This window comes from Epargyreus clarus, unplaced genomic scaffold, assembly GCF_041222505.1.
Source record: "Epargyreus clarus isolate Ecla_fem2 unplaced genomic scaffold, WU_Ecla_fem_2.2 ptg000026l, whole genome shotgun sequence".
NCBI classification, from domain to species: Eukaryota; Metazoa; Arthropoda; class Insecta; order Lepidoptera; family Hesperiidae; genus Epargyreus; species Epargyreus clarus.
In genome coordinates this window covers 16,084,578-16,100,184 of record NW_027332233.1, presented here as the reverse complement: position 1 = coordinate 16,100,184, position 15,607 = coordinate 16,084,578, and the positions used below count along the sequence as shown (strand labels likewise).

The 15,607-nt window shown below is 34.2% G+C and overlaps 1 protein-coding gene, 1 long non-coding RNA gene and 2 other non-coding genes across 19 annotated transcripts in view; 2 read left to right on the top strand and 2 right to left on the bottom strand.

Annotated features, from left to right (window-relative positions):
- The window catches only part of LOC140753589 (uncharacterized), a 105,545-nt gene that overhangs the window by 10,496 nt on the left and 79,442 nt on the right, over positions 1–15,607 (bottom strand). For 13 of the 16 annotated variants that reach the window (XM_073088304.1, XM_073088306.1, XM_073088305.1 and 10 more), the window contains 5 exons: positions 15,113–15,266; positions 14,301–14,802; positions 12,376–12,623; positions 9,187–9,304; positions 1,080–1,224 (listed from right to left, as the gene is read on the bottom strand). In XM_073088304.1, coding sequence (XP_072944405.1) covers positions 1,080–1,224; positions 9,187–9,304; positions 12,376–12,623; positions 14,301–14,802; positions 15,113–15,266 — 1,167 coding nt within the window. The remainder of the gene's footprint in view (positions 1–1,079; positions 1,225–9,186; positions 9,305–12,375; positions 12,624–14,300; positions 14,803–15,112; positions 15,267–15,607) is intronic. The other 3 variants (XM_073088308.1, XM_073088307.1, XM_073088309.1) reach the window with 3 other exon arrangements.
- LOC140753593 (uncharacterized) lies at positions 5,281–6,119 on the bottom strand. Its single transcript, XR_012103588.1, has 2 exons — positions 5,999–6,119; positions 5,281–5,819 (listed from the first exon to the last, which is right to left on the bottom strand). It is a non-coding gene; the product is annotated as an uncharacterized LOC140753593 (long non-coding RNA).
- TRNAE-CUC (transfer RNA glutamic acid (anticodon CUC)) lies at positions 13,546–13,617 on the top strand. The gene has a single exon. It is a non-coding gene; the product is annotated as a tRNA-Glu (tRNA).
- TRNAE-CUC (transfer RNA glutamic acid (anticodon CUC)) lies at positions 14,965–15,036 on the top strand. Its single transcript has one exon. It is a non-coding gene; the product is annotated as a tRNA-Glu (tRNA).

Genomic DNA, 15,607 nt, shown 5'->3' with positions numbered 1-15,607 from the left:
ATTTTATGTTAATTCACCTAAGGATCATATTGAAACTTGTTTAGTAAGTGACGCTTTTCACTTAGTTGCTACATTATTATTATATTAATTCTGGGATTCGTTCAATTGAGGTTAATCTGCGGTTTTGTTGACATGCAATTCTTTTTACTAACCGATAACACGCTTAACGGAATTAAAGTAGTAAGTATTATGGATGAACCTCTCAGTAACTACGTAAAAAGTAGAATTTTCCTGTTTTAAAAACGTAGTAGTCTAAGAAAGTAAGAATATACAAAAGGCACTGACACATGTTTTTGTATAGACCATGTTATATTAGACAATAACAGAGATGAATACATATACCACAAAGTTGCATATTAATTTGCATACATTTTACAGTATTTTCTTTTTACATATCTCAGAGTAAAATAATAATATGAATGTTTTGTATTCAGGTAGGTACATAAGACAGTGGAAAATCTCACGAGAGAACTTGCACGTTGTTTTGATTAATATTCCCATTGTCCTATCAAGCTATACTGAAATATTTATCTTTTCAGTTAAAATAGGTACCTATAATTTACTTGTATACCTACACGAGTAAATTAGATGTTTCACGAAATATGCAAGAGACAGCTCTTTAGTTACATTTATTTAACAAAGGTAGATAATGACTATTACATTAATTCTTAATTTAAATGATCACATCAGAAATAACGGTAATACAGGATTCGCTTGCAGGAGCATTGGTACCATAAGGAAACGTTAAATCCTGTGATCTAGAGAAGGACACACTAGACTTTTAAATTAATATTACTGTGCTCTCTTCTATGAACCAAATCTATATTATTTTATAGTTAGTACTATGTATTGTAATACTGGGATTTGTTTTGAAGCATGTGGTACGGCCGGGACATTTCTGTAGGACGTAACCCAGTTGTTAGATACAATTTAGTAAAGACATTATGAAGAAAGACTTAAAAAAAGGTATCTAAGAAGTGTGATGTAGACCAGTCCACACTTGGTCAGCGAATTAAACTATGATTTAATCAACCCTTCTTTATCGTAGACTCGTGTTCAGCTGTAGTACAATCACTTACCTCAACTTTGGCGGCGTTGTAGAACTGGTAGAGGGGTTCGTGTGTGAAGAGTGAGTGTGGGAGCGGCGAGGCGGGGTGCGAGCCCGAGGACGCGCCCGACGACGACGAGATGTTGCCCGCCTGGTACAGCCCGGACTCCGCGTACCTGCAACCAACATTCAAAATAACGATCTTTGGATCAGGAGCGAATGTGGTAGAGAAAAAGTTAAGAAGAACTATTATGGAAGTACAGATTTCACGAAGTTAACAGTGCCAAATATTTTTGCCAACTTAAGCATTAGGTATGTATTTCAGAAATGTTATATCTCAATTCGTTTGCCTACACTTTGAAAAATTTCAAGTTAATTATATTAAAAATCAAAAGATACTCAGCGATGTCGCCAAGTGTAATAGCGCCCATTAAATAGGTAAAGGCTACAACCACATTTTGAGAGGTCGCCAAAGTGTATATCAATGTGTTATCGCATGTAGTATTGTTAATGAATAATAAGAGTGCATGAAGATCTAAAATAGAAACCTAAATTCCTTACATAAATGTTCGCTTGGTCAGGGATCGAACCCGGTAACTCCTGCCGGTAAATCCCGTCATGAGATTGTTATGCTACGTCAGTCAGTCCAGGCCAGTAAATAAAACTAAGGTGTCTATAAAGTTAAAATAATGGATTAATAAATATCAATCTGTGTGAATATAAATTTAGTTACTTAGTTAAAACACTTTAATGTATTCTGGTGGAATTTTTAAACTTAAAGGTAAATATATATTTTTACCCCTAATAAATTAGACTTCTGCGTCAAAATCCGCACGCGGTCCCTTAGGGTCAGAGAACTGCTCGCGAAATCTTAAAAGTTAAATCTTGACTAATTGCAAAACTGTATAGTGGGTATAACTTGAGACTCACGTCAAAAACAGCAATAGATAACTTGAACAGAAATAGACCAGTCCTTTGTTCACAAACAACAATAAATCACTAGCAACAGGCCGTCACCGTCCGTTGGTCTGTCACCGCGATAGCACGACGGAAGCATTAGTGAATTCGTAACCGACTGATGACCGAGACTACACAGCACCCAAACGCAGTTTCTGATATGGTGCAAGTTATAACCGGAGAGCGATCTTCGTTACGCCCGTAGGCCGCGAGTGGTCCAAGTGATTGTGTTTTGTTTTCTAGTAATTGGGTGTAAGCAAAATTTTGTAATCCCCTAAAAATTTCAATCCAATAAATTGACTACTGCAGCGAAGCACTAAACTTTAATGCGGTGGAAACCTTTGAATTTTACTATTCCGTAATCAGTACAAAAGCAACTGTGATAGTAGTAGGCAAGCGCAAATACGGCAATACACGATATGTATGTATCTGCTAGTCTTTAACGATATATGCGCGAAAACAGAAGCAGTTTAGCGTTGCGGTCCAAGTTACAATCGGTGGTTAATTTAGGTGTCCTACGCTTTTTGTAATGAATATAGGTCACCGAAGTACGATAACCGATAACACTATTAGTTCTTCTGATAAGGTTCTACGCTAATTTAATTCTAATTAAACGAGTGATAGCTGACAAAGGCACAAAGGTCGATATAATATTACCAATATTCAATAAATAAACTACCTAGGTAGTTCATAAAATAAAACACGTTTGCAAAAGTTACTGAGAGTTTGCCAATTTGTTTGTGTTCGTTAGCGGTAAAACAAAATATCCATTAGCATTCGTAACAGACAACTGACCTTCCGAGATACTGAACTTATCATTGTACAAGTCAAGGTAAGACAAGTTAAGGCCGTTTAGAGACGCTTTGTTATTGCAATTAAACATTTATTTGACTACTGACGTATGGTCTAAGGATATCGTAGGTAGTCACTATATAATTTTAGCAGATAAACCTATAGCAGCTTCTTGGATGAATTAAAGTTCAATTAATACTACTGATATAAAATAAAGTTTGTTCAACCTGTTCGATGGTACAGAATTAAAGAAAGAACCACATTAACTATAAACCGTTAGTAATAATTATTAAACAAGTGATTTTCCAAGAGACTGCTTACGCCCTCCAAGTCACTTTGGGGACACGACATGAGTCTTAGGCGAATAGCGTGTATTATAAAAGCTTCATTACATAGCTGGTACGTAGATCCAAAAATACAATAAAAACACAAGTGAATCTCCATTGAAAAAGATTGGCCTCGGATAAGTGCGATAATCAAAATATACCTTCATGGTTTATATAAAACGAGCTTTTGCCCGCGGCTTCGCTCACGTTACGAAGGAATATTTTCATCCCCTTGGGGGTAGAATTGATGAAAATCCTTTCTTAGCGGATGCCTACTTCATAACATTTACCTGCATGCCAAATTTCAGCCCGATCCGTCCAGTGGTTTGAGCTGTGCGTTGATAGATCACTATGTCAGTCAGTCACCTTTGAGTTATATGTATATATTTAGATAATAAATTACTAAAAATACCGTAAGGCACTGTTACTATGTTCTTTACAAGAACTTAATATTGAATTCACTGTTATAATTAGTTTGCATTAAGTTATTCAAGATATTTTAAGTTATTCAAGAAACATGTTTGCACGAACTTGTAGCCGCAGTCGTCTGTAACTTGGGCCAAGTTTAACGGCGATACAGAAAACAGGCTTATGAGTCAGCCTCGCTGGATAATGGGCGACGTCAGCGTGGCCCGAACCGCGGGATACATGATAGCGATTCGCACGGATTTATTCTTACAAATTAAAAAAAATATTTCTAGGAAAATTCCCGGTTGTCCATGGTCGTTGATATGAAAATAAGAAATCTGTAGGTAAAATATAAGTCAGCTCTAATCAATATTTTCACTTTTCCACAAATATGCGACAAAGTGAAAACCAGCCTCCATGGAGAAGTTATTTAATGATAAGAGAATATTGTAGGTATTTACTCACACGATAAAGTAATAACTGCATTCTATAAAGCAAGGTGAATTTATGTTTGAAGCTTGTTTTATTTATATGCTCTTAATTTGCAAATAATTTTCAATTTTTCAGAATTTCTGATTGGTTTCTGCCATTTCTTTAGTGAAATATACCCGAATGATGCCTACGAATGAATTAATGGTAGCTGGAGTTCGAATGAGCCGCTTGTCCAAGTCAATTAGTATATGGTCTGACCGTCTCAGGTAAAGAGAGATACAGGCATACACATAGGGTACATAAGGCTATAGAGCGGGCATTGTCAAGAATACTTTGGTCTGAGACAATCAGCGTCTGGACCTAGTAATCAGTGTTTACCCTTCGTCAATTACGAGAAACTGCGTCTTTCATCGTCTCATACTTGGATATTATAATGAAAACAGATTCATCTTTACAGAATAGAATTAAGTACTTAGGTACTCTAAACCAGTAGCTCATGAGCTATTTGTATAAACCAGGTCAACGACGGATTAGCTCTCCAATCGCCATTCTATTGTCAGCAGGAAATGGAATACCTGTCGACAATGCGTCTGGTCTAATTGGCTACTTGACACTTTTTGGGAAAGTGTTTTAATGAATTAGTATACGTATTATATATGCCTTTCATTGATCACTTTTTCGAAAAAAGGGCTATTCATTAATAAAAATCGAACTTTCTTTACGGTGAACGGAACGTCACGTTAAATCAGGCGGTCAAGTGTCATTTTGTGGCGGAACGTCATTACACTGTAAACAAACAACGCTTAGAAGAAAATTGAGAGTTATTTAGCTATTATAACTAAAATTTAAATAAATAACAAGTTATAAGACGTGTGCAGTGACGATGTGTACAAGTACGATCGTAACAAATTTGCTTATACAAGTTCCTAAACCCAAATCTCATAAACGTTAAAGAACTTGCAGATTCTTATATGTTTAAATCCTCTGTTTGCAAGCAATGACATTTTATACTATCTATGTAAGAGAAGTATTATTGAAAAAAAGGAATAAATTTAGTAACTCTCGAGTGATTCGTCAATTCCAAATCATTGGAACAGGACGTAATCAAAACAAAACAGCAAGTGGAAGTATTCATATATTTAATATATTATATATGTCTATGATAAGAATAGAATTATAAGACGTCTATGAGAATTCTATTTTAAGGGCCCATTCTGTAATTAATAGGACACAATTAAAATATTTCATGACTGTGTTATTATTGATGGTGCATGTGCACTGATTAAGTTACAGGACTGTATAATTAAAAATACATGATTTGCTAATATTAGTATTTTATTAACCGATTTCTTTGTTTATTTGGTTTATATGGTTCTATTAGTGAGTACACACAGTAGAACTTTTGTATATATTTATCATATGTTACAGTTACAATAATTACTACAGATCACCTAAGCTAAATTTTTGTGCTGCTTGCGTGTCTGCTTTTCTTCATTACTAAAATTATTTTCCGTAACAAATGGATATTTATTTTTATCAGTGTCATTTTCAGAATTAAATTGCAATGCAATAATAGGAACTGTATGGTCACTTTTCTTCCTTCATCTTGTTGGATAGGTTACGCAAGTAAAGAAGTACTATTTCCCGTGTACTTTACTTTATGTATTTCAGACTGGTGCCCACTTTCGAAACTTTTGGCTCCTCACTTCTTCTAGGCAGGACAGTCATCACATTTTCATTTTCATTGAATTACCTTGTGTTCAGGACAACTTTTACTTTTCATGAAACACAAACTTGCCTTCCTTTTAAACTGCACATACTCTATAACGTCGTCACTATACGATTGCCGGGAAGATCTGTAAATATAAATATAACCAATTAATAACCTTAAAACAGTTCACATAAGAATATAAGTATATTTAAAAAAAATCTTAATAATTACTTGAAGACAACCTTTCTTCTGTCTGAAGTCAGTTAAGAAATGTTTTAATTGTCCGATATGATTAAATGTAAATATAAAGAATGTTTTACTTACGTTGTTTATTTGATATTTCCATAGGTTATCTCACGGAAGTTTTTGTATCCATTTTGATTTATTGCACTGCATATATGGATCTTCTTTAAGCAGGTTCACGCTATCAGCTTTAATATAGTATTCGGTTCACAACATAAATTCAACCAACTCTAACAGCAAACGATTTAATTATTATTTGTCTTGTTTGGTTTCGATGTAGTGACGTCACATGACATTTGAGGCAGCACTGTCGCCGTTTTGGGATTTGAAAATCCACAGATACAAAATCGAAAATTTCTTTTTAAAAATTAAAATACTTAGAACGTATTAAAAAATAAACGAAATACTGCATAATTTATGTTTACTTATAAGCTATCATATCCAACATATTTCATATTTTATTGTTATAACTGTCAAGTACCCAATTGGACCACGATTGTAAATGCTCAAATTGGACATTCATAATAGACATTTGCCATGTAAAGCAGTTAATACGAAGTGTTCTGTAAAATTATTTTATTGGGATAACAAACATGTATTACTGCATTAAGATGTGTACTGCAGCTACTTAAATACTGTTAACCAAATATTGTAGTATAGAAAAACAAAAAACCTAGAGGTCGAAGATGTCTTCTAAGGAATAAACAGATTTTTTTCCTGCATAATATCACGTTTTCCTTGAGATCAAAGCAACACAAGCACTTATTAAAGTAATTACCCCGATTGATAAAGTTACAACCTATTCTTAGCCAATAGATAAAATAAACACACATGTTTATATTGATATCAAAATTATTCTTGAGGAATTCTTACACGTCAAACTTAAAGCATCCTTACATTAGTCATAAGGGCCGTCTTCGTTGAAGTATTTAAATCAAAGGAGTAGACTACGTGTAGTATACATGAGTGAGTGAGAGTGAGTCAGCTTATTGTGAGGCACAGGTACACATACTACGTTTGTGAACATTGTCAGAATTATAACTAGTGAAGTGTTACTTCGAGAAAATAAAGTTAACATTGGTAGTATCGACTCATTACTATTCTACCCATGTTCGCCAAGCAACATTATAATTAAGGTGCAATATTATTATATGGAATTTATTCCTTTCGAATTTTGATATATCGGCTGTTTAAATTAGAAAACTACTTTTATATCTACAAGCTGCTGCTTTCAGGACACGGCGTGGGTGTGAACAGTTTTTATTTGAACTTTAATTCTAGTTTAGTTTACCTCGGTCTTTGTATGTATATGCCTTTAAGAATATTAATTTTGAAAATTAAATATTTGCATGGTATAGCATTAACAAATAATTGTAATTGTGCAACATTATTGTATGATATTACATATTTTGTAACTGTCTATTATATTTTAGTAAATAAATGAGCTGAATCTTAAAATTATAAGGCTTCTAAGACTTGAGGGTTTTCTTGCGATGTTTTCCTTTACCGTTCATAGCTCGCTGCATTGTGATGAAGGTTAAAGATTATATGTGCAAATTTTGTATAAAATGAGAATAACTGTTAAGATGAACGCACATGTAAGAGGCGGCCGGAATCGCATTCAAACCTACATACCGGGACCGGTTTTCGTGTGGCAGATATTTTCGAAGCATGAATCTTGAATTTACTTCAATTTTTGATTTTTTCTCCTGACAACTGCTTGAGTAATAAAATCTATAGTATATTATTATCTTATATAATCATTACAACAAACTGTTATGTTAAAGTTTGTGACATAAAACTACTAACTGAAAATAATATGCCTTGACAGAATTGAATGGACTTGATATTCTTCTTATTGGAGACTTATTTGCCTTTATTTATAGTCCTGTGGATGTCGTTGGAATTCAGGGGATGACTAGCAACGCCATGCAAAGTTATATATTTAATGTGATCAAAAGGTTCCTACGATACATTTCTAACAATGTTTACACGAACTAAGATAATAAGGTAGACACTTCAACATAAGTGCATATTACATTGAACATTATATTGAGGTCATTCCACTTGATTAACAAGAATTTTATCTCTCTATCCAAACTGGCTAACACTGAAATTGCTATGTTCATTTTATGACATTTACATTAAAAAAATATAAAATTTAATCATTTCATGCTTTAACGCTGAAGGAGAACATTGTGAGGAAATGTGCATGCCAAAAATTATTATTAAAATATTTTCAGACATTTTTTACTCAGATGAGGAGCGTAGGTTCTAACCTAACCTAACCCAAACGGCTTACAAACCAAACGTTAGAGGCTTAATGGACTTTAACATGTGAGGTGTAAATTATGGAAGTGGCATAGTCTATATTTTTAACTTACATTATTTTCACTTTATAGTCAGCCGAATCGTTTGTTGACGATGATTTTGAACATAAACTATTATCATATGAAAAAGTATATACGGTCTAGTTAATGTTTACAAAACCATAAGTCACCTCGTGTTGAAGGTTGTATAAAATAATATTAATTAGTAAATAAGTATATCTCAGCTGTAGCACTGTGTCTGATGCGGCCTCGAAGCCGGCAATTAGGCTCAATGTCGCCGCACATCGGCATTTTCCGCACGATTGGTCCACCTCGCTCCTCCACATCGCCATTGCGATACAATTGATTGCACTCTACTGTAGCCAATGATTGCTACTAATTGACTTTATTATCTTAAGGACTATTGTGAAAAATACAATCTACTAAAACGAATGTTGATTTTTAATGCTCTTATGACATGCGTATTTACTCCCCAAATTCTAAGCGATAAATACGTAACTTGGAAAATCAGAGGCTTCATTTGAAACTTAAATTCAATAGAATAAGATTCCAAGTTCTTAGCGTGGGAGACTAAAATTAGTCCTAGATTATTATTATGAGATATTTTATTGCACTTTTAACTGTTAGAGACGCTTTTGTAATCCGTAAACGAATAAAAATATCGTTCCATATTTAGAAAATTACAGCTATTATTATATTCTTAATTTTAAAGATGAAAATACGTGTCACGTTGTTTATTTAAGTTGAAAGTTGCGCCATCTTACGAGCTTATGTAAATCTTAATTATAATGAATTGTGAGTGTGTTTGGTATGTTTCAGCTTCAAAGATACTATGTCCGATAGATGGCTCTGTTCTCGAGATCAATATTTATGGCAAGCCAACGTCTGCCAATAAAATGCTTAAATAACTATAAGTACGTTAAAAAGCAACTGACTCACCATGAAGTAGTAGAAGTGTTAACAGAGACGTTGTCAGCGCCGCATTCAGCGTACCACGACGTCCGCGTGCGGGCGCCCTTATCCTTCCGGGACAGCGTGGGTAGGAGCCGTTTCAGTTCTGTATACCAAACTTCTGAACTTGATATTTCGTAATAAAATAATAGTTATACAGAGGACTCATTTTGACCTCTTCTCTGAGATATAAAGGAAAATGTATTTTAAATTACATGACTACTTTTCAGTTGTTGACTACGCATCGAGATGATTAATGGGGACAGCATTACTTTGTCAATTACGATGTGGTGACTAGTCGACACAACACGTCGACTAATAGGGGCGCAATTGCGGAAGTAAAAATTTTAATCAGTATGAACTCAGTTAAGAATTCAGTTAAATCAGTTAAGGAAAATGTTATTTATGAATCATAATGATCTTCATTCTTATTCAATTTGACAGACATTACCTCAAAGAAGTAGCCAAAAAGGTGGTCAAAAATAAAGAAATGAATTGTTACATTAAATGATAATATATAAAAATGTATAAAAATATACATATAAGTAGGTACTTTCTATTTTTCTCTACATTTCACAGAATTTAAGATACTTTTCGAAAAAATCTTTATATATCTTGTTTTAGTTAGTTGCGTCAGTTAACGTAACAGATCCATCATTGTCTACAATTATTAAATCGCTGCGCTTCAATTCGCAGATTGCATCTCACTACTTATTTGCTGCATGCATTTGCACATCGTTAGTTTAGAGGTCAAATTAGATCATCATGCGGTTTTGTGATGCTACATACAAAATTAAAATTGACATACATATAGTGAAAAAGTTACATCACAGATTAAAAATGGCGGCTAATTGCTTTCCTATATCTATCCCGCTCACTTTGTATATGTGCAAGCGAGACAGATTATGCGTAGGGGACAGATTATTAAGAGTATTAAAAGGATAATAACATTATAATTTATGACTAAACTATAAGGTTAGAAAATAACAAGGAATCAAGTATGATACAAACGCTTGTTGCCGCCATTTTTAATAACTTAGATTAAAACACGATTATGTACTTTTAACTTACGACCCATGATCATAAGCGGAACACAGAACGGAGACAAAAAACATTTATTTTTATTTACGAATTGCACAAAACATTGCCAATTATACCACGTACTAAAAATTGTATGAGTATTACTACAAAGAAGAAACGCGCGTCACTTCATACAGTTGTTACCGCACTGAGAATGGTCTGTAGGTAAACACCTACATTATTGCCCACGCAATTATAGCGACCGAATACTATTGTCTGTTTGTTCTGCTATTGTTCTGTATAATTTTATTGGTCGTGTTTCTACCTGAATGTAGTATAGTTGTTTTATTTTGTTTTGTTGCTTAACAAATGCTTGCATACGTTGCGTAATGTATCCTACTTAAATCATTACTTTACAAATACAGATAACTTAAAAAAAACTGGCGAATGTCAAATGCTAAATTGAAAATAATACTTTTTAAATCCGCTTTCATACTCTTAAATGAATACTTTCTAAAATGTAGTTTCTTAATTATTGAACAAGAATTATGTAAGTTTATATAAAAACATGCAAGCATTAAGTGCTTTTATATAACATCAACATAATCAAAATAATCTTAAATAAAATTAACTACAGGTTAAAAATATTTTCCAATGAGTTGGAAATTTAACGAATGGTTAATTGTTTAAAAGTAGAATTAGTATTACATAATTGAGAATATTAAGTATTCTCAGACATACACATGCATGATACTAAACTTGTTACTATCGAAGACGGTTGTACTATAAATTGCAAAATATACTGCAAATTATTGCAAAATACCTGTTTATAATGTTTTTAAAAATAAAAATATGATTAAGCTGTAGAAGCTTTTAAAACTAAATGACTTACAGAAACTATGTAACAGGAATGAAAACCATAACCGAAGAAAAGTAACATAAAAGTGAAACATAGTGAAGAGACTAAAAATCAAAAAAAGAACAACAAAGACAGTGCAAACATATAAGATGCCACATTCACAAAGCCGCCACAACCACAACCATGGACTGCGCTGGCCGGAAATAACTAATTTTTGTACCATAGACTACCAATTATTTTTTCGGATTAAATAAATGTCTACACATATATTTTTTCTTAATAATTTAGCCTGTAATATTTTGGTACTTTCCATATGATAATTGAAACATTTTAAGTAACGATGAGGTAAGTTCAAAATCTACACAGAAAACAAATCAATGGGTAAATAAGAATTTAATCAAAAAAATTTATATTTAACAAAAAATAATTCAAAAGCAAATCCGTATGAATAACAAGATAAATAGAAACAAATCCAGCCAAATAGATAGATAGAATAACTAAGCCAACAAGGGCTGCTGGCCACACAGAATATAATGAAATTTAAAAGAAAAATTAGTTATTTTCAGCTTTACGCAGTTTCTGACCTTTGTTTAGCGCTGTCTTCGTTCTATCGTATTTCAAGTCCAAATATGGCAATTTGAAAAGAAAGTAAGTATCACTTTATGATACAGACGTCAACTGAAATTAGGAGAGGTATTATGTAGAAGTAGAGGAAATATAAGAACTTTTTATTTAAAATTCCTTCATTAAAAAATATTAAATGGTATTTTGTTTTTAATTTAATTGTCATTAGGAATTTGGTAACGCATGCCGTGCTTATTGATCAAGAAAGTATCTAATGTATTGCTTCCTTTGATAACATTATTAGGATTTTTTTTTTGGAAATGGAAAGAAGTTTAGTTGCAAGACTAGCAAATTCTGAAAAGATGAAATATTTGTCGATAGATTTGCAGAAATTTTACATGCCATCTTATATGCTAAAAGAAGATATTTTAATATATGTATAAAATGACTCATTAAAAAAACTGGTTTAATACCTATCCGATATTAAAATATAATTTAAAGGAACATTCGAAACTATGAATTTAAGAAAAACGTTTGATATAAATATTATTCAAAAAGGCTATATAAACCCTAGTGCCAAAATTTAATTCTGGGGAGCTTTTAAAACTAACGACCTCAAGATCTTAAATATTTCGAAACTGATATTAAACATGATTAAAAACCCTAACGAACTCTTACACCAAAAATTAGCCTCAAAGGGTGTTAGTAAGTCCAGTTGACGTCAAGGGGCCGACCTTCGTTGACAGCGCTAAGGTCAGTGTGCGGGGGCGCGGGGGGTGCGGGGAGCGCGGGGGGCGGCGGCGGCGGCACGGCGGGCCGCGGCAGCGCCAGGCACGGCGCCGACTCCGAGCACGCGCCGCGCAGTTTACCGTCGCGCCGCCGCGCCGGCACCGCTCCCGCGCCGCCTGTACCGCTCGTCCCGCCCGTCCCGCTCGGCGCGCCCGCCAGCGCCTCCGAGCTGCCCGCTTGCGTCGTGTCGCTGCTGGGAGGGAATGTATGTTAGCTTTTTTAATATGTATGCATTATTAGTATACAGTTATAACCTAGTCGCTAGGCCAGACAGACAGAGGCAAAGACGGGTAGACCTAGTTCTATCGAGGGGTCTGAGGTTCGAATCCCAGGCATATACCTCTGATTTTTAAAAGTTATGTGCATATTAGAAAATAATTATGCATAAAGCTAGTGGCCTGAATTTTCAATGGCCATAAGGGCATCATATAAGTAGATATATTTTGAAATTTGATTCAATTTGACCATATACTTTAGAAACTTTAAAAATGTTATTCTTATGTGATAATTATATAAGTAGTAAACGAAAATTGTTCGCCCGTAAACATACAATTCGCCCGTAAACATCTGTAATTAACCCCAATCGAGATTATTCCTACCTGAAATTGTACAAAGATGCATTGCTTGTTACTCTTGAGGACTACGTTGGAACCCCTCTGAAAATTAGGTCGTAGTTGTCAATGACATACTCACCGAACATCAAAATTGTAAAGTACTTCTAGCAGACATATAAGATTCAAATTTCGAACTATAACTGATTACTATTTAACCTATATAACAAGGAAGAACTAAAACACAACAATTTTCGTACTGTTACACACAATAAGTTTGTAATCTTATAAATACGGATTATAAAGTTACTTTTGCAGTTCATAAAAATTTTCGTTACAATAATATTTCCGATATACTAATTATGTCCAAAAATGCAAACATTGTTTTTGATAGTATTCATGTTATTGTACATGTATAAAAATTTATAGAGAGTTACCAATTTCTAATATTGTGTTTGTTAGTTTATAATTTTTATAATAAAAAAAAATCATTATAAACATTTCATCAGTTAAATATTACTGGTTCTCCATAAATATGGCATACTTTCGTTATTACTTGTATCATCCGATATGGTCTAGTGGCTAGGATACCTGGCTCTCACCCAGGAGGCTCGGGTTCGATTCCCGGTATCGGAATTATATATTTCCATTCTCGTTTTTTTAATCTTACATTATTTACATTAAATTTTATAAGATTTTTATTTTATGGCAAATATAAAATAAATAACGAACATCTATTTTTCGGTAAATGATGTGCTATTTCTTATAAGATTAAAGTATCTAACACGCTTGCAGTTAGACAAACTTTTTCGAAGTGTCCCAAGATAGTCCTCAGGGGTAGCAACTAGCAATGCATATTTGGCCAATCTCAGATAGGAATCTATTCTTATCAGGGGTTGATTACAAATGGCAATGGGCGGCAGTAGTCAATTACCACCAGATGGACTGCATGCTACTTTGCTACATTTACGTAACAAAAAAAGTCCAACTGATGGCAAGTAAGTAGATACTGCCAACTAAAGAGATCTGTAACTAACTCCATATAGAACAAGGGTTTTATCTGAAGCTGCTCACAAACGTGTTTCTACCTCTTATGGCCAAGATAATCGCCCAATTTGTAAGACAAAGCAAAACCGCTTCACGTTAGGAATAAATGCGGCAGTGTTATCTCTCTGTCCATCCCCTACTAGACTTACCAAAATTATGTGCTATTCACTGTGCTAAACGGTTTGCGTAGATCGTATTAGAACAAACATTTAATCTGTATGAAACTGCAATTAAAAATAACATATTAATTCTAGTAATATTATTGATCTTACCAATTACTGAACCCGGAGTCACCATCCATGGAGTCGGTTAAGTAGAAGGTAGAGTTGGTGATCTTGAGCGCGCTGGGCACCTCTGAATTGATGTCCACTGCCATCGACGTCGCCCTACGGAACCTCGACTTGAAGGAGAAATAAGTTTTCCTCGATAACGTCCCACTGTCCTTCTTTACCTCACTAGTGGGCGTGGACGGCTTCTCTAAGGGAGGTTTTTCTGGCAACGGAGGTGGAACATCCCCATTGCTATGTCTCTTCTCATTTATAACGGTTTTCAGTTCCTCCTTGAAAGATCCCGGGATCTTTCCCACGGGATTCTCAGTCTTATTGAGCACAGGTCTCGTGTCATTGAAGTTGACGTTGCTGTAAATGTGCTGCAGCTCAGGTTTCTCGTAATTGGCGTATATGGGAGATTTCGTTTTACTTTTCATAGTGTCGTAAGTGCTGTTTGATTGCGGGCTGGTAGCGGATTTGGTGAATGATTTGCCGTCTATTGCGACTGGAAAGAAAAAATAAATTATATTAGTATTAAACATATAGGATAAAAAAATATGTAGTTGTTTGAAATCGTTATTATTATAATTTTTGGCGATATCAAAAAATATGTTGCATTTTTATTACTTGGATAACCATATACATAACTTTGGCATTCTTCGTAACATCCGATATGGTCTAGTGGCTAGGATACCTGGCTCTCACCCAGGAGGCTCGGGTTCGATTCCCGGTATCGGAATATTTTTTATTTCGTTATATTATTTTGCAAAACATTTTTTTCTTACTTTTTATTATTTTATCCATTCTGTACATACCAGAGTATCTTTTAGTGAGATTCCGTTTGATTTGCCGCATCTTCCGCTGGGCGGCGCTAGCGATCTTAGTGAGAGTGTAGGGTCCGCCTCCGTTCGGCGGGGAGGGTAGTCTCGACGCCGGTAACGTCGGGGGAGGTTGCGTAGGGGTAACAGTCTGGAAATAAAAGCAATTTCTTATTAGGTTTATAATAATGTTTATTTTTGATATAATTAAGAATTGATATATCAAAGAAACATTATTGTAAAATGTGTACGTCAGTACCTTGTACTTGCTTTATTACCAGTACCAGTAATGCTTTATTAATTACCTATATGTAAAAATGATGGCATTAAAAAAAAGAGAATAATAATTATTAAAAAAAAGACAAGCCCACTAAGTTTCTTAGCGGATCTTCTCAGTAGAGGTCATGTTCCGATCCGGTAGTAGTTTAAGAAAAGTATTGTAACTGACAATTTGTAAGTGCCGTCGTTGGCCTATACAAGTAAATACATATC